Source organism: Trachymyrmex cornetzi, unplaced genomic scaffold, assembly GCF_001594075.2.
Source record: "Trachymyrmex cornetzi isolate Tcor2-1 unplaced genomic scaffold, Tcor1.1 scaffold58, whole genome shotgun sequence".
In the NCBI taxonomy this organism is placed as follows: domain Eukaryota; kingdom Metazoa; phylum Arthropoda; class Insecta; order Hymenoptera; family Formicidae; genus Trachymyrmex; species Trachymyrmex cornetzi.
The window spans coordinates 342,075-361,797 of record NW_017299893.1 but is presented as its reverse complement, the minus strand read 5'-3'; the positions used below and the strand labels follow the sequence as shown (position 1 = coordinate 361,797).

Genomic DNA, 19,723 nt, shown 5'->3' with positions numbered 1-19,723 from the left:
ATATATAATATAATATAATATTTTAAATTTTTTAAATATTTTCCTGATTTGGAGAATGTTAAATATTTTGTTGAGAGAGATCAATTTAACATAGCAATGTAAATTACTATTAATGTTGCTAACATTGCTTGTATTTTTACTTGTTAAATCGATAATATTCTAAAATGTACGTACATATTGACGTATATATTAAACTTCTTTGAAGTCAAGAATTTTAATTTTCCAGAAAATTTTGCAAAATTTTCTGACTCTCCTGATTTCTCTAATTTTTTATTTCCCTAACACAATTCCCTGATTTCCAGTTTTGTAATAATCCCTGGTGTTTACATCAATCGTCTATCTATTAAATCTATACGATAATCTTTAAAGCGTAGGAATCTCAAGCATGATAATAATTGTTGCAACAAGTTTTTAATTCAAGCAACCAGTTTGAGCAACCTACGTAATTACTCGGATGACCCAACAAAATTATTTTCAGACCTGTATCAAGCTAATTTTTTAGATACTTCATTAAAAGCGTTTTTTCCGTGTAAAAATGGCGAGACAATAGAAAGACTCCTACGATCGGAATCGAACGACACATGCGTAATCATCGTTCGGAGAAAACTGCGGCTCTGAACACGTGTATGAGAAGGCGACAACAGCTGGCGGTGGTAACTCCCGATGGTGGGGACAAGTAACACGCGTGGCACACACACGGCCGATCGCGACGTATCAGACCGATAAGGGCACTTTTACCCCGTGCTCCTCACACCACGGCGGCGAATGGACGCGCGTTATTTCCGCAAGCGCCACGATATCGCTTCCGTGCCGCACGAATTACGCGTAATAGCGCATAAATATCTACAGGACATCCCGCAGCCACCATTGGCAGTGATCATCCTCCTTATTCCTCAAGTACTCTGAAGACGAGAGATTTCTTCTTTCTTGAATAAATACAAACGCGATCGGAGAACCGCATCGCCAATTGATAATACAAGCTTCACGTTTGTGTAAGTTTCAAATACACTAAATGGCAAAAAGTTATTTTAGAATTTAATTGTAGAAGAGTTTAAAAAAAAATGGCCAATTCAGCGTAGATAAGGAAACTTGAAAGGAATGGCAATAGTAATACTAAAATGTATTGAATATTCACCATACGTAATGTATATTAAAGAGTTTTCACAGGATAGAATGAATAATAAAAATGCAAGACTACCTTTCACTGTTTAATTTTATTTTACTAATCGACCTAATTCCTAATTTAAGCGCGAATAATTCATGAATATTTTACTATGTTAATTTATGTGACATTAAGAAAATTGTATGCGCCTTTTGGAGCAGATCGTTTAGTTGGCGGTTAGATAAACGAACAATTTATCAAGAGCTCCAAAATTTAAATATATGAAAAAGAAAGATTACTCACCGTTGAGACCATACTTCTCCTGATTCCTTTTGACTTGATCGGGACTTAGTCCCTGGTCGGGATCGACGTTGAAGTAATTTATCACTTCTTCCACAGTTTTACAATGGCCGTCCTCCATGGTTACTGCTTCGTAGATGCTTCACCAATGTTATCCTCTCAGTGATGATCGTGTACGTTCATTCACACTAACAATTTCTGAAAGTAAACAAAATTATTTGTTACATAAAATGTTCGTTACGCTGCACGTACCGAAAATAATAAAGAGAATAACAGAACAGAATATCATCAAAGAATTACTTCGATGTAAATAAAGCGCGAGTAAAAAAAAGCAGCACAAATTATACAATCAGCAAGTTTTTATGAATAGTAGGTCATCCGTTCTGAATGAAATAGTTGACAAATTGAATAAACTGAATGTATCAAAAGAATTATTCTAAACACCGTACTTAATCCTTATTCAGACTTATTCAGTCGAATGTATTATTACATATTATATACAGTGAGTGCAAAAATTATTGATAGACGGGAGATATCTCTTTAAAAAATCTTACATATTTTTAAAAAATAAACATTAATTATATAGCAATTTATTAATATAAAATAGAACAGGGTTGTATAATTATTCTCAAAATTATTTTTCCTAAAAACATGTGTGTTAATTAATGTATATTATCTTAAAAATACATGAAAATGAAAAATTGTATTATTTGGACGCACAAAAAATATTCGTACAGTAAAGAAATTTAAATTCGAAGATCGAAAATACGTGAAGTTCTTTTGTTTATATTAAGACAGAACGTATTCAGCGTAAAAAATTGCTAATTAATGTTTATTTGTTACTAACGTCTTGTTATATAAATTTCCCCTGTAGGAATACTTTTTGCATTCACTGTATATTATTATATAACTGTCATTACTTTATCGTTACATTGTATGTATATATCATGTATTATATGTAATATATATTAGGGGCCAAATGTTTCAAACATACAATATTGTCTTCATTTATTCTCAAAATATCAAGTCACGAGATAAAAAAATTAAGAAAATAATCTTTATTCAGAATATCCACAGAATTAAATCCTTTTTTTTAGATGTTAGAACATCTATACTAATTTTTTTCATTAACAATTGCGTCTATAATTATTAATAAATGTAACAATTTTATGACATTATTAATGATGAAATTTGACCTTAAATACATGCAAATGTAAAATGACTTGAATTTCAAGTTAATTTTACGTTAATTTTTAAAAAAGAGTTATATTTTCTTGTAAGACACATTCTTTAATTATATCCAGTTATCTCTTAAATATCCAGTTATCTGTTAAACGTCACATATTTCACAGATAAAAAAATGTCTAATTCATAGACTTTAATACTTTTTCAACAATTTTTATGAACATATATATACATATATATAATCCTAATAATATAACAATTCAAAAAATAGATTATATTTAACATAAACCAAGAAATTGTACGCCTCTCAACTTATACAAAATTTTCAGTCCAAGACGTAGAAAATTCCTGAATATTCCGCGATATTTTTGCTAGAATATACTAGCAGTCACATTACACTAAGCTGAAAGGAAATTTTCTGAAGGAAAACGAGGTTTTATAGAAGCCAATTTATGACGTGTCCTAACAAAAAAACTTCCTAAAAATGCGACACTTTGATTGGAGAATTCGAGCTGGGAGCTCGCCACGTAAATTCGTCCAAGAGTACCACGTAAGTTACAAATTAGAAATGAACGCGGAAAAAGCGAGAGCGAGAGAGAAAAAGAAAAAGAGGGGGGGGGGGGGGAGAGAAAGAGAAGTAAAATGAACTTCAACTACCGAAGGTGTCGTCGAGACGCAGCGGACTGTCCCACGGTGTTTCGCCTCCGTGCGAAATAACGAAACGCGACGGTAGGTCCGCGTGACGGGCCGACGGCGACGACGGCGACGAGGACGACGGAGGAAGCGCGGCGCGCACTCCACCGCGGTTTCGACTCACTGCTCGGAGCGCGACGTGTCCGCGCGACATGCACTCACACTCGAACTATACGGTATATCCTCGCCGAGGTTCGTGACTCGCGTTGACGTGCGACGGGCACGACTTGCCCGTTGATGACGACGTGTCAACGGAGAGCGAGAGAGAGAGAGAGAGAGACGGAGATAGATAGAGAGAAACCAGACTGCGGGAGGGGATAGAGAGAGAAAGAGAAGAGCGATGAAGGGAGAGACGAGGATAGAAATGGGAGAGAAAGAGAAAAAATTCTGTTACGGCCGCCGAATATTTAGGTTAGCCGCGCAACGACAGCGGCGGCGGTGGCGACGCGCGTGCTTATCCACGACGAAACTTTGCGACGAACTTCACGTTCCACTCTCGGAACAAAACGCGCGACTCGTGTCACTGTCTCGCGCGCGCGCGCAGGCGACCGAGGGAGGAAAAGGAGAAAAACGTGTGACGAGGCGAGGGACTACTAGAGGGACGTGCCGTTGCTGCTACTGACTGCTACTACCCGCTGGCTACTTGCTGCTGCTGCCGTTCCTACTTGCGAATTGCGAATCGCTGCACGCGCGAGCTATCACGAGGCGCGGATGCACGGGACGCACGTCATTTTCCCCGGACAATGTGACCAGCGCGAACGACTTGCCAACCTGACCTCCGCTTCCGCGAGACTGACACCGCGAATCAGACGAATCATCGCACGAGCGTCAGCGCCGCCTGGCGGCGCGCTCCGTCAGCGACAGGCGCGTCGCCGCACGCCGCGACGGATCGCGTTTCCCGCGCGAGTCTGCGGCGGTCGATTATTGACGATCGAACGACCGTCGAGATGAACCCGCGGTCGTTTCCGGGACGTCCGACATCACGATGAGTACAAGAGTGAGCGCGACGTCCCGATGAACGGCGTCGCGACGCCCATCTGTGACGACCAGCGGCGACACGCGTCGCGGCGCGTCTCGCGGATATTGAGCATGTGGAGCGACGCCATTGGCTGAGCGACGCGTGACGCGATGCGCGGCTATTTTCAGGCTTCTGCTAGGCTATTTCCTTGGCGCGTATTTTAAGACGCCCGTCCGGTGACGGGACCGTCCGCGGCGTGTTTCCCATTACGTAACCGCGACGGGCCGCCAATTGTACGATTGTTGACCGACGACAATCTTGGCCTAATGAATTCTTAAGGACGTATCAAGAGGTCGATTGTATATCTTCAAACGAGGTGAAAATTGTAAAAGTGAGCAAATTTACTGGAATATTCGTAATTTAATTGATCAACTGGTGAATTTACTCTTTTTTGTCATTTTTGTCTCATTTTAAGGTGCACAATCGACCGCCTGCAGTATAATCGCTTGAAAAATGACTACCCTGGTAGAAAAATTTGTCCGAAATTGTTCTAAATGTTTCCGAAAATTGTCGAAATGTACAAATTTGGACAGTTATAGATAAAATGAGATACTTTTAAATTTCGATAATAATGTTTAAATTTGTTAGAATTTGTCATTTTTTATATTTTTCAGACAAACTCTGACAAATTTTTTTCACCAGGGTAAGTATTCTCATAGTCAATTTTTATATTTAAAATTGTCTTGATTACAGTCTTAAGATGTCATGTGCCAATCAGAGAGTCATATTAACACCTTAAGACATTACTCAAGTATGTTTTAAAACAAGAATAGACTGAATACCATCTTAAATTGCACGTTCCACATAAAAATAAATATCATATGAAACAATTCAATAAGGTTAATATTATCTATATATTTAAGAATAATATATTTAAGGGTCATATGAAATAATTCAATGAGGTCAATACTTATATATAATAATACCATTTTATAGTTTAAATAAAGTTTCCTTGTTTTATATATCTTAATTTTTTTGAAAAACATCTACTTCATTTGAAATAATTTTTTATCGAGGTTCTAAATTGCGGGTAAAACTTTTTGTATTACTTTTTCATACAATATAGGAAAATTTGTTCCATTTTGCCAAAAAAAATGTGTATAATACATTCTTAACTCGTTCTCCGAAATCGCCGTTTCGCGAAACGCGATCCTTCGTAAAAAAAACGTGAAAGATCGTTGCTTTCCCTTATAGAAATTTAGTACTGGAAAGTAGTGATTAATTATTATTTTGAGTATTATTAAAAGTATTAAACAACAGTGCTTTTAATACTCGAAATAATTAAATTTCAGTATTAAATTTGTCAGTATTAAATTGGATTTCTGTAAGAATTATGATGAACAAAAGATTTATTCGCGTTGTTTGAAATCCTCAAAAACTTTTGCACTTAAAACAAGATAAATATGTATTCGATATTGAAAAGAGAGAAAATAAGGAATCTGAGTGCAAAAAGTGCAAACAATGCGAACGGACCTGAAGTTTCTAAAAATACATTTTTTCGTTAGTTCTTTTTTATTTTCTTTTTTTAAAATCTATTTCGAGAATTTCTTACGTATAGTGTGACGCGGTCCAGCTGGTTTTTTCCTTCGCAATGAGACGAATGGTTTGAATATCTCATTTCATCGAGAAACGAAATGTTAATACAATCCCAAGCGAACGGTCCGCATTATTAATACCGACGTGACACACGATGAAGTTATTATTTATATCCGCGCGGCATAAACAAGTCCGGAGGTAAGCAACGTTTACTGGAATGATGAATTGCGTCAGAAGTACAAGATGACAATACAAGGTCTACAATAGCAGTCATAAATTTTAAGTCGTAAGAAATCGATCAGTCACAGTCGATCGTTTCGATGTGGTAACTCCCATTCGACTATGGTTGGTCAATTTCTTAATCAACGATTTAAGACTTAGGCCGATATTTCATTTGTGCGTTTTTATCGTACGACTTTTCGTGCCAATCAACACGCAGGAAAGCTTTTCCTGCGTGTTGATTGGCTATAGGATAGAGAGATCCGAGGACCTCTCTGTCTTGCACACATTTGTCTTACGACAAAAACGCACAAATGAAATATCGGCCTTACAACTTCTATTACAGCTCCCGTGCAACGAGAAAAGAAATGTATGAATGAGCCCTTTGATGTAATTCCCTTCAATTGAATTTTTAGGGTTGCTATAAAACTGGAAATCATAGAAGTATCAATGAAATTGTAAACTTTCTCTTCGTCAGAGAAACCAGAAAAAGTCAGGGAATTTTAAAAAATTTCCTGCAAAATTAATGGAAATTGTTTTGCTTTAAAGAAGTTTGATATGAATAGACTCTTGTCAGTTTTGAAATACTACGAACTTAAAAATTAAATGCAAGCAATGTCAGTAATATAATTAATAGTAATCAGCAATAAATTAATAATGACTTACATTACTATGTTAAGTTGCTCTTTCAACATAATATTTGACATTGTTCAAATCAGAAATACAAAAAATTTCAAGGTATTGTTAAAACCATCAAGGAAAATCATGAAATTTGTTTAGAAATTAGCAAAAGTTATGGAATTTTAGAATGAAAAATTTGTAATAATCTTTCTTTCAAATTTCTTTTCTTGTTTAAACACGCAATTAAACGCAACGCAATTTTAAAATCTGAGTCAAGTTTAAAAGTGTCGATTAAAGCAGTCAGACCCTGTCGAAGAAAAACCGAGAATACGATGATAGGTAATTTTTCGAATTAACAGCAAACTTAAGCACACACGATCTTTGGATCTATTCTGTTTTCCCATAATCTCCGGTAATTCTCCATTAATTTTCCATGGAAATTTGCACCATCGAAAGATTTTATTAAAATATCAAAAATTTAATTAGATCTGAAAATAATTTTGTTGAATAACCATAATAATTATATAGCTCAAACTGATTATTAGAATGTACGTCGAAACTTTTTGCAACATTGTTTCTCATGCTTGAAATTTCTATATAATTATTTTGAAGGTCCAGCTAAATTATTTTCCGATCGGTATCCAATTAAATTTTTGCATATTTCAACAAATCGTTCTTTCTATGCGAGATAACATATTCAATGGTAATGCTCGTTAAAATTGTTAACAAGCGCTTCAGAATTGTTATCCATACACAGAAGAAACAATATTTTACTGAACTATCTAAAAATTTAAATAACTACAGATCTGAAAATAATTTTATTAGACTATCAAAATAATTATGTAAAAATTTGAAGCATGATGAGCAATATTGCAAAAAGTTTTGACATTCTAGCAATCAGTTTTAGCGCGTCCTAAATAATTATTTTTTCATAGTCCAACAAACTTATTTTCAATTTTATTTCTTTCTAAATTTTTAGTCACTTCATCAAAACCGTTCTTTTCGCGTCTCACGCTATCTTTCTACAATTAGAAATCCATCAATTAAAATCAAATGAACTTCCTCGGCGAGCTTTTATTTTCAAGGTCGTTTTCACTACATTCCGCGAAATTCCTTTTCATCGGATATTTATGCCTGCCGCGAAATATTTATACGAGCACACGCTAAATGCATCCGCCTGTAACTCTCGTGACTGATTCTATCCGACTCTTCATCGCCCCATAATTATTGGACTTTAACTTCCCTTATTAACTCGCAAATTCGAGACGGCACGGTCGGAACGAAGAGCGTCCAAAGATCTCGCTGGCGTGGTTCCAAGAGATGTCTGAAATGCGTCTAAAAGCTACCGGATATTTTAAACATTGTTTAGATGTATTTTATACTATCCCTTGGATTTTTGTCTTTGAACTCTGGACACAAAAAATCTTAGGGATGTTCGCTCGTTATACGGAGGGATAACATAGGTCGTATGTCTACCGAATTTTGACACGCGATAAGTCTTTCTGACAATTTTTCTGACAGTTTTCTTTTTATAGATGCAGTTTTCTTTTTTACCAAAGCTTGAAGCTTAAAACATCGCAGTATACCTATTTTCCATAATCTTCTGTAATTTTGCATTAAGTTTGTGCCACCGAGATAACAATGACACGCATGTTAAAATTGTTAACGAACAGGCAATTATCCGTAAGTCTCACACTATCTTCCTACACGGAAAAACAGCTTTGCTGAAGTATCTAAAAATTTAGCTAGTTACAAATCTGAAAACAATTTTGTTTAGACCATAAAATTAATTATGCAGACTGTTCAAATTGATTGCCAGAATATCAAAACTCTTTGCAGCATTGCTCATCATGTTTGAGGTGCCTACAAAATTATTTTGATGACTCAACAAAATTATTTTCAGATCTGTAACATTGTTAAATTTTTAGATATTTTGGTTTAGTCAAAACCGTTTTTTCTGTGTACGATTGAACATATTTCTGTCAACTGAAATTAACACGATGCGATTGACATAAAAAAATATTTAATTGCGCGTGTCAAATTTGCGTGATTCCCATGTTTCTGAAATATCGAAGCGTTTGATATGTCAATGATAGGCCATGTATATACTGTTCCTATAAGATTCTGCATAGCTATTCAATACATGTATACATTGATCACTTGCACCTCCTCGCAAAGTCACGATAACACTCGAGAACAAAGAGCCCGCCAAAGTGATTAATTAAACACGTTGTATCTGATTCTCACGATACGCCTCGTAATCATTGCACGTCAACTTCTCACACTGAAAGCTGGAAAACACTGTCAGAGCAAAACAATTCCGCTAAAATGCTGATAAGCGGTTAATTAACACGTCACATACGGATCTCCCACGGGATTCTCATTCACATTCTAAGACTAGCACAAATCCGAAGCAATGTAATCGAGACGAGCAACTCAACCCTCAACCGTTGAAAACCCTGTAGATTTTTTTGCTTTTCGCCACAGATAGAATTAATTTTTTAGGGTCTTTTAATTAAAGACGTAAGTATGTTTAACTCTTTGTTAGTACACACGATTGGGTCATTCGTGTCTCGTACATCTGTTTTATTTAAGTACAAAAGTAGGTATCTAAATAATGATCTCTACGATTTCCTTTTTTTTAAATACACCACTTTATAAATATCTTTTAAAGATGTAAAAATATATACAAGAATCAATAATAATTTTTGTTTATATGTGCAAGATATTAAAATTAACTCAGGACACAAACAATTCATTGTGTGTAATAAAAGACTCGAAAATCATTAAGTGCACTAAAAGTTAATTAAATCATCTTGTCCGCTCGCGAAATCTAATATAGATTAAGAATATTGCTGAAGAAGATTTCAAAGAGAACCGAAACATTCAATGAGTTCAATGATTTCTCAAGACTTTAAAGAAGACATCAGCACATCAAATGGAGTAATAAATTTATTTGTTAAAATTTTCCCCCCCCCCCCCCCCCCCTCCGCGCTGACTCTCATTAGCCCAGATTAATTTTGGTTTTGTTATTTTAATTAAATCACTCTTCAACGTAATTAAGTACAGATTTGGAGCGTTCACTAAATTTCCCTTTAAACCACATCTGTGTTGTGACAGAACGTGAACAGCAAAAATCTCAATGACCTCTGATTTTTCACAAACTTAAGTTACATGGAAACAACATTTTGCTAAAATACCTAAAAATTTAGATACAAATTTGAAAATTATTTTGATAATCCAACAAAATTATATTTTCAGATCTGTACCTAACTCGTACTTCAGCAAAATCGCTCTTTTTGTGCATGTATTATCCGATCGAACAATTACACGTGCGATCAATTTGACAAGTTTACTTGATTATTCACTAATCACTGTTACATCAACTACATCATAGATACTTGTCGTTTGGCGACACAAATAGACAAATATCGTTCTGCCTTTGTTACTCATGAAAGCAAAGAAAGATAGAATTACGCTTGTGTCACTAAATGAAAAGCACTCAATGTTATTAGAGAGTATTACAACAAACTGGGTAGAGGAAGCTTCGCTTTTTTTTTATTTTACAAACCGAAAGCCCGAATATCGCGGTGGAGGATTGAGAAATCGCGAATGACAAAACTAACCCTCTCGTCGCTGACTGTCCCCTTCGACAGGTCGCAATCCCACGGTAGATCGGCTTCGGAGAGCCGAAGGGCAGACACCCGCCGCGCGATACGACACGGACTCGGCGACCGGTCGCGGTATTGCGGCACCACGACACTCCGCTGCTCTCTGCTCTCTGCCGAGGACACTGTCCGGACGACCAGCTCGCTCGAGCGCCCGGGACGCGACTAGCCGGCCAAATCGCGCTCGCTCGAGCGAACGTTTTTAGCACGTCTTCGACGACGGCTTCCTAATTATTTTGGCAGAGATCAGCTCGAAGAGCTGCTGCTCTCCCGATCTTCGGCATCGCTTCCTCCCCTTCCACCACCGCGCGTCCCGCCAAGGACTACGACGCTCTTGGGGTGGTTTTTCGATTCTCGCCCCATATAAGAATGAGCTATTAAGGGGTGATAGTGTTTCGAAAACGTTTCTTTACGCACGTAAAATATCTTAATTACAACGTATACAAGTTTCAGCTTTACATATTTGTTTTAAATCGGATTTTTTCTCAAAAAAGCTTATCTTCTTTTGAATTTATTTTATAAACTAAGTATTCAACAGTTGCTGAATCAACTATTCAACAGTTGCTTTTACTTCCTTCGCCGAGGTTGCAGTATGAGACCGAGTATGATTATACGATTATTCTTTCATCTAATTGTATAAGTCAGAGGATGCACGAACTTTCTCGAATATATCCACGGTTGCTTTAAGCTTTAATGAAAAATGTCGAGGCATGAATACTCTAAATTACAAAAATTATTTAAATAATGAGTTATTCAGGCCGACAAAAAATGTAAAGATATTTATGAATCCAGTTCTAAAATTTAAGTGCATAATATTGTCAGCATAATAAAATTAACTCTCCAAAACGTGAAATAAATATATGCGTAATATTCATATAATATAATTAAAATCTTTTCAAGCCTGAAGAAAATTTGAACACCAGAATAACGATAAAAGATTATCTGAAATTTTAATCAAATAAATTATGAACCCCTTTATATAACAAGGGCCAGTTTCTCTGCTATAGATATAAGTATATTTGATCCATTTTAAGCACGGAAAGCGCGAAAAGCGCAGCTGGGAGAAGCAGATCTGTGGTCACGGTTTGAGTGAGTGGACTGGTGGAATCTATTTGAAGACGAGAGATGCAACATGTTGGACGGGCCATAAGGATAAGAAACGTACTGCACTTGTTGGCAAACAAGTAGAGGTCGTCGTTATATGTGACGAATGCCTCACATAGGTACGCGGGATGAGGTAATCCGCTTTGTTGGATTATCCGCTCTCGAAGGAAACCGATATTCTCTCTCGTTTATGTAAAAAATTGCACGCGATTGTCCCAGCTATATTAAATAATTTGCTTTGTAAACGATTGTCTCGCTCGATCAGACCTCTTTTTTAAAACAAAACAAATCCTTCAGGAATAATTAAAATTTAGCAGACAAAATCGATGTTATACTTTTAAAAAATTGATCTTTTATTATCCGGATCAGTTACTATGATTAGTTAATAAAATTAATTACGTCCGTAAAAAATTTAAAAACTCCTTTAATGCATTGCGTTTTTTAATTCATCTCAAAATTAACGAAATAATTTGTGGTTCCTTAAATGAAAAGACTGATTTGTGATGAATTGCTTTATGAAGAAGCTAACTGCAATATTGACTTGACTCAGTCGCCGCTCGACAAATCATTTCTTGTAACGTTAATGGCAATGTCGATATATCTATGTTATGCTATTGTGACGTGGTACCATATGGCAATGCGGTCGCATAAACGCATTTCGATACCCGACTATTACGGATGCTGCACGCATTAACGCATTCCCTACGACACGATATGAAATCATCCATTACGTATTTCAACCGCGGACCCATCGCCAAAGATAACAGAATGCCTTTGAAATTTTTATAAATAGCGTCGCGCGTAACGAGCGACCAGAAATTACTCGGGAGGCTCTCAAATGCGAGAGAGAAAAAAAAACAGATACAGCTATCTATGTGTTGCATTAAAGTTTTAGTATTAAAGCGTTAATTTTTCTGGGCTTAAAATATTACAATTGCCCATTTTTAGTAATACGTTTGGTAAGCTTAACGTGTCGTAGGTAAGCTGAACGCACGTGGACACGTGTTATCTTTTATTAAATGCGGATTTAATTTTTTTATCGAGAGTATCTCTCCCTCAGCGCGCAATTCGCCGGTCGGTGTTTTATAACGATGTTTAATTATAGTTCAGGATTGCACAAATTACCGCGACGTCGCGGGTCGAGATAATTTCCACGGCTCGCGAAAATTGTTTTACTCGAGCGCGCGGATGTGGCGGTGACCTACAAAAACTAAAACGAATTCTTGGCTCTAGTTATTATAGGTCGCGTAATACGTACCTACTGGTCGGAAAGCCGCGGGTTTTACGCGTGATCGAGAATATTAAGCGGATTTACGACATTTTTATCGACTTTCTCAATGCACACCGAGCCGCTTTATGAATACGCGAACTTTTAGCGCGAGCGTTGCGAGACGCGTTAAAATATTTTATTTACTGCGGAACGACACGCTTTTAATCTGCGGACTTCGCTTTGCAAGCACTTATTATGCAACCGCGTACTTATATTGCCACGCAGTAAAACAACACACATGTAATGCAACAGAATCGGCTCGTACCGCTCGTTTCATGTAATTTTCATTACGCAATACCCGAGGCAATACCGATAAGAATTTTTTTGTTTATCTAATTATAGGATAACATCAGTTTCAACAATGTCTTGTAAATAATATTTTTTTGACAATGTTTCTTTAAATAACAACATGTATATTTTCTAATTCAGCTTCGCTCCATTATTTCCAAATGTTTCAAACGCGCCGTACAGCCTTGGGCCATAAATATAAAGCATCCCCACAAATTGATGTAAACGTTTTATGGCTAACAAAAAATAAAATAAAAACAGTTGTATTAGAAAAAAATATTTATTTTTATAATTTTAAAATATTAATATTTTATATTTATTTCTATAAATTAAATTCCTTGTTAATTCTTCTTTGGTTTTTATTTCCGTCTTTTCCAAGATGACGCAACAAATTGAGGATATTTTATACTTATGGTCAAGATACAATATTTATGAAAAATCCACTAAAATTTTCTATAAAATATTTTGTGATGTAAATTCGAGCGACAATTTTTATATAAAGATAAAATCAAATAGAAATATATCTGTGTCCAATATAAAAATTTGCAATGCCTTTGATTTCGATAATATTCACATATTTTCACATTCGTTGATTTAAAACATTTTACTTTGAAAATCAATACTCTAAAGTGATTTCTGCATTTGCTTATTCATTTAATATTATTCAAATTAATCAAGAGAAATTGTGTCTCCATTTCGCATTGTAAAAAAAAGTGTGTAAAATTACACAAACAGCAAATATAAAAATAACGCGATTTCAATAAAAACATATTTTTCTTTATAAATCAATTTTTTTCCTTATGTTTCGTGAAATTTTATATATTTTTTTCTATAGTAACATAACAAGAGTTACTCTGTTCATAAAATCACGCAGTTTTAAATCTCTGAATATTGCGCGACAAAAGAAAACATTCTATTCACAATTAATATGCAATTCTATATCAGTAGAGTCACTACAAGGTGGAGTAACGTCCTAGAGACACCTCTCGTCTGGCTAGCTATTTAAAAGTAGTCGAGCCACCGCCAGTATAAATGAAGAGCGATCACTGCCGCGTTTACGAATTTCTGAATCTCGCGATGTCGACGCACGAAATTTTGCAATTTTCACCATAAAGCTGCGTTCTCCAATGCAGCCCGTCGCTGGCAAATCGGGAAAGTTATTCACGACAATCAGAATCGATCACGATAATAATACGGTATTCCACGGCTAATCCTTCTTGGCTTCTCACTACACTTACGTTCGATCCTCCCGCGGTTTTCATTCCGGAAACGGAGGATTCGTCACTGCGCGTGGTCACACGAAGAACACTATGCAACTGCACACCATGGTTGCGCGACGAGGGGACTTACCAGTGCTTCTGTCTTCAATCCTTCAACTTTTACACTTGGAAGCGCTGCGGGGGGGTGTGGACCACCCCCGTTTAAGCCGTTTCACACTGTTCTCTCTCTCTCCCTTTCTTCTTCCCTTTCGAGCCACTACTCCTCGGTGCGCATCGTCGTTCGTCGACGCGCCGCTTCCGACTGGGCCCTCTATGACGTGCAGGAGAGTCGTTTGCGCGACGGCAAAAGGGAAGCGAAACAAACAAACATTCAAAAGGGGGTAACGCCTGCGCTGCTGAACAAAACGAAGCACCGAGCGACCGCGAAATTCACTTAAATAGTCCGTAGCCGTCGCTACCTGGTGGCGAGACAACGAAAACCTAACTCTGGCCGGAAGCCAGTGGCCCCGGCGGCTGCCGTGGATGTCGTCGTCGCTTTTTTGCGTTTAACCTTCGAATTTGAAGAGCTGAGAGTGGAAGAGGGATGCAGGGAAAAGAGGAGAGAAGGGGAGAGACAGTGCCATCCGACTTAAACGTCGTCGATCTAAAAGTACATCTACCATATTTTGACCATCAACAGCATAGCGTGCTGATCTATGGTTCCTTGGTTCGCCATAAAAGGAATAAGTAGGAAAAGAAAAGAAAATATCTCGAAATAGTTTCCACACCGGCCGTTCATACACCGTACAAGAGCTATAATAAAGAAGGAGGGAATATATATTTTTTTTTCTTTCTTAAGATAAGGGTGGAACATTTTACTTTTCTCTTAAAGTAACAAGATATCTGTAAAATAAATGACCGAGTAGATAGATAGATAGACGCGATGATATATCATAATTGCTTCCACAGAAATCTTTTTCTTGATTTGTAGACAGCTTTTCTAATTTTTTATTTATACGCGGAAGATAGTATTATGTGAACACACACATTCCAAATAAACTCGGCCATTTTTCATCGTTCGTGCTTCTGCCTTAGGACGATTTCTCTAATGTATTATTTTTAGCGAGTTTGAAATATTACTACTTCCTACATTCTTTCCTGAAGGAACAAATAAAATTGAGAAGTTTCTTCAATGTCAACGATGATGTTATGTATTATGTAATAATTTTTAAAAAATGCGTTGTCATTAGAAAAACATTTTACACCGACATATAGAAGTTTATAAAGTTTCTCGACACGTCTGTCACTCCATTTATCTAGAATCTTAAAAATAAAATAAAAAGTGTACCAAAATAAAAATTGTCGAATCGATCGAGTGTCTTTTAGAAAACCAAACCGCGTTTAGATCAGCTATAAATACACATACGTAACTCCGCTTCGACTGCGCTCTCAAGCATTATTCTTATTAGAATTATACAAGGCTCACGTTTTCTTCAAGAACGAAAATAGCCGATTGGCGGATGTCCAAATGCGATATCAGGCACATCTTCGAGGACAATCCACCGCGAGCATTCTGTTGGGAAATTTGTTTTTTGGCCATCCCATTTTCATCTTTCGCATTAACGCGATCGAGGTTGCTCTTCGCGAGCATCGATCTTTTCTCATCATCGCCCTGCACTCTCTGTGCAAGGATTTTATACCTTTCGATGTTAGTATCTTCTTGTCTGCTCTTTTCTATAATTAATATCGTTTTTTACATTCGCAGACGTAAACACACGTAACAGAGATATAACACAATCAAATTTTTTAATATGTAATTAGCGTACATTTGTTGGAGATCATTTATTGTTATGTTTACGCGTAACGTAAAATGTTATCCTTCTATAAAGTTTCGATGTTATTCGTTATACGAATAACCCATTTTTAATCGTTTAAATAAATTAATTGAAAAGGAATTAATTTAATTAATTTAATAAAAGGACCGTTGATTCTTACAGAAACGTAATGACCAATTTATTACAGAAAGGCAGTAACTAATTACGCATTCAGAGTACTAAAAGTACTAAACAGCAATGCATTTAAGACTTGAAATAAGTAATTAATCAGCGTCTTTCAGTATTAAATTAGCCAGTATTAAATTAGTCAGTGTTAGATTTCTCTAAGGATGAGAATGAGGGATTACATATTAAAAAGTGTATTTCCGTGGGAGTGAAAAAATTCATGGCTGGAGTTATAATGCACGATTCATAATTTTATTTTTTTGAGGGAGAAGACGCACCCCTCGCTCGAATCGAATGAACGAATTATCATATCTCCCAGTAGCAATGGCATGCTACGTTCCAAGTGTAAGCACTTGAGAGACGCGAATGAGAATACGGGAGAAAGAGACGGGTCAATGTCCCGCTTCTCGAATCTCAAATACATTTAATGTACATACGAGTGCCCGTCCGCGTTCCCGCGTTTTGCGCCTGTGAGATATCCCTCGTATCGCGTGTGCCTCGTCGAATTTGCCAAGTCCTCCGGTTATCTCGCGCACGCCACGTCAGTATCGCGTTCCACGGGCTTGCTGCACAAGCCTGTGATGTAACATGACGAGACGATAATGGCACCATACGTGATATTAGTACCAAAGTACTGTCCCAGTTTCGCTTCTTAATGACAACGTCAGGATCATGTCGCACAAAATTGCTTGTTTTAATCTATCTCGGTTTTATTTGAAGTTGCAAAAAAATTAAATTGTTAGATATAACGGAATTTTTATAAAAAGTGGTGTACAAAGATACCAATTGATGTTAAATATTTATCTTATTCTATCAGTCATGATTTTTATAATGCTTTAAAGATAATGTCTAGTATGATTATAATGTCTAACTCTGGCGAAAATAAAAATCGCAGCATAAATTGAATGTATAAGGGGTGAATAAAAGAAGTGTAAATGAAGCTTCTAGGAGACGAAAGTTGAGGCAACGAAATGTAAAAGAAGCGTAAACGCCTTTTACATTTGTTATCTCAATTTTTGCCTCCTAGAAGCTTCGTTTATATTTCTATTACTCTTCCTTTTATACATTCGACTTAAGCTCTAATTTTTATTTTCGTCAGGGAAGAAATTCTGGCGAAAATAAAAATCGCAGCATAAATTGAATGTATAAGGGGTGAATAAAAGAAGTGTAAACGAAGCTTCTAGGAGACGAAAGTTGAGGTAACGAAATGTAAAAGAAGCGTAAACGCCTTTTACATTTTGTTATCTCAATTTTTGCCTCCTAGAAGCTTCGTTTATATTTCTGTTACTCTTCCTTTTATACACTCGACTTAAGCTCTAATTTTTATTTTCGCCAGGGAAGAAATGATAAAACTATAATAGTAAAATTAAAAACATTATATCTTGAAATGACGGATGATTATATTCAAAAGTAAAAATTATATAAAATCTATTTTATTTTGTTATCTTTTTATGTTTTATATTTTATTTTAATTACTTATTTTATATTTCAGTTTATGCTAGAATCTTCTGGATTTAAGAATCTTATTACGTATGGATGTGCGTGAAAGTACGGCCATTTTAAAATATCCCTCTAATAACGAAAAACACGTTCTATTATATTCCATTTTGAATAATCAGCAATGAACTATACAAAAATATAAGTCTGCTGGCTACTCCATGGTACATGAAAGGCGTAATATAAATAACGAATTGACATGAACAAACTCTTCAAAATCTTTCGTTGTGAAATAAGAAGATGAGAATAGATCGCTTAGGACATCGGGAGATAAGTGCGAAAAAGTGTGTCATAAAGGCGGATGCTTTCTGAGAAGAAACTCTTCGTCGCAATATACTTCAAAGATGAAGCAGCGGGCAAATCTGGACGCTGGATAAACATGTCGGTGCCATATACGCTTTATCGCGAAAGTTAGTGCCGCAAATACGTTTGTTTTAAATACATCTATGAACGTGCGGTATTGGCGATTACATTTCAGTAACAGTATTCTGAAAATACTTGCAGTGACAAGTCTGTTTTCTCAATATTGGAATGTATAATTGACATGTATTAGTTACAATTTTTGCTGCATGGTTATTTTTTTGTCGATGTTATTTTTCTTCAATTTACATTTTAATTCTAAATCTCAAGAAAAGCGTTAAATATATTCGTAACAAATAAGTCTTGCTTATCATCCAGTCGACACCAATTAAAAGTGACATGACATCTACATAATATCGCACTCAACAATGTAACTGTTATGTAACACCACACTAAGAGAAAAATGTTTTGTATTTGTAACTGTAATTATGATTATTACTGCTATAATAATAATAACAGTAACTATGTATATAGTTGTAGCAATAAATGTATATAGTTGGCAACCTAAAAGGACTATATATAATTATAGTTATTATAACCATAAAATAGTTGGAATTACTAATACTACTAACAGTTGAAAAATTATCATTTTTATGGTAATTCCAACTATTTTATGGTTATAATAACTATAATTATATATAGTTATTTTAGGTTGACAACTATATACGTTTGTTGCTAGAACTATATACATAGTTACTGTTATTATTATAGCAATAATAATCGTAATTATAGTAATATGTATTTATAGTTACAAATATTTTTCTCTCAGTGTACGCGGTGCTATATTTACAATAACAATAAAATTAACAGAGTTCCTTATAATTAAAATAAAGGTAAACAAAAAGGCTAATAGAAGTCAGCGCGGTAATTAGAGCGCATTAATTATGATATTAAATTGAAATGTTTATTAATGTTTCATGTATTTAATATTTACATTTATATTGTTGAGTGCAAAATTATAATATTAATGTTATGTTATTTTTAATTGGTGACGAGAAATTGCCTGCAATTTTTTTATTAAACTTTTCAGTCAATACTTTTCTCTTTACTGATTCATAGTGTCAATGTTTTATGAGTTAATCGTCAATTAAAAAAATATTTAATTACTTACAGTATTTTCGATTATCAAATCTTATATTACCGTGCATATATATAGAAGAGGTGCTCTTTCCATATGCTTTTCTAGTCTGCGAAATTAAATTGATTCGTGCAAGAAATTCATCTTTATCGAGTATAATACATTTTGTGACGTGTATATGCAAATATCAAAAGACCAAGAAAATATACATTTATCACATAACGAAAACATACGCCATAAGCTGACGGAAGGCAGTCCTTGAATCCGCAACACTCACGAACACCGTCGGCCTGTCGAAAGACCGACCTGTCGGAACCAGTTAAACGGTCGTCCCCATGAAACATCTACGCTATCAGCATTCTCTCATTATAGCAAACGAAAATAGACGTTGTTACTTCGTCGCTTACTCTGACCGGTGGTTCAAAGCGCGGCGTATTCTTAGCTAAAACTCAAAGTCTTACGTAAAACCGGCCCACGATATAGTGATGTTTTGGAGCATCATTAGAGCCAGAAACTTCGCGCTTCTCCATGCTCGATGTGTCTTCGGCTATTCGCGTGGTAGATTCATCAATCCGGAAGAAGCTG

General features: G+C 35.8%; 1 protein-coding gene and 1 pseudogene across 5 annotated transcripts in view; one reads left to right on the top strand and one right to left on the bottom strand.

The window, feature by feature from the left end:
• SERCA (ATPase sarcoplasmic/endoplasmic reticulum Ca2+ transporting SERCA) overlaps positions 1–14,651 on the bottom strand; it is a 60,788-nt gene extending 46,137 nt beyond the window's left edge. For 2 of the 5 annotated variants that reach the window (XM_018515658.1, XM_018515657.1), the window contains exon 1: positions 1,406–1,523. In XM_018515658.1, the coding sequence (XP_018371160.1) occupies positions 1,406–1,523 (118 nt within the window). Of the gene's footprint in view, positions 1–1,405; positions 1,601–3,244; positions 3,552–10,300; positions 10,521–14,354 lie in introns of those variants that run through there. The other 3 variants (XM_018515654.1, XM_018515655.1, XM_018515656.1) reach the window with 3 other exon arrangements.
• Positions 13,078–19,723, top strand: part of LOC108766383 (uncharacterized) — a 29,666-nt pseudogene continuing 23,020 nt past the window's right edge.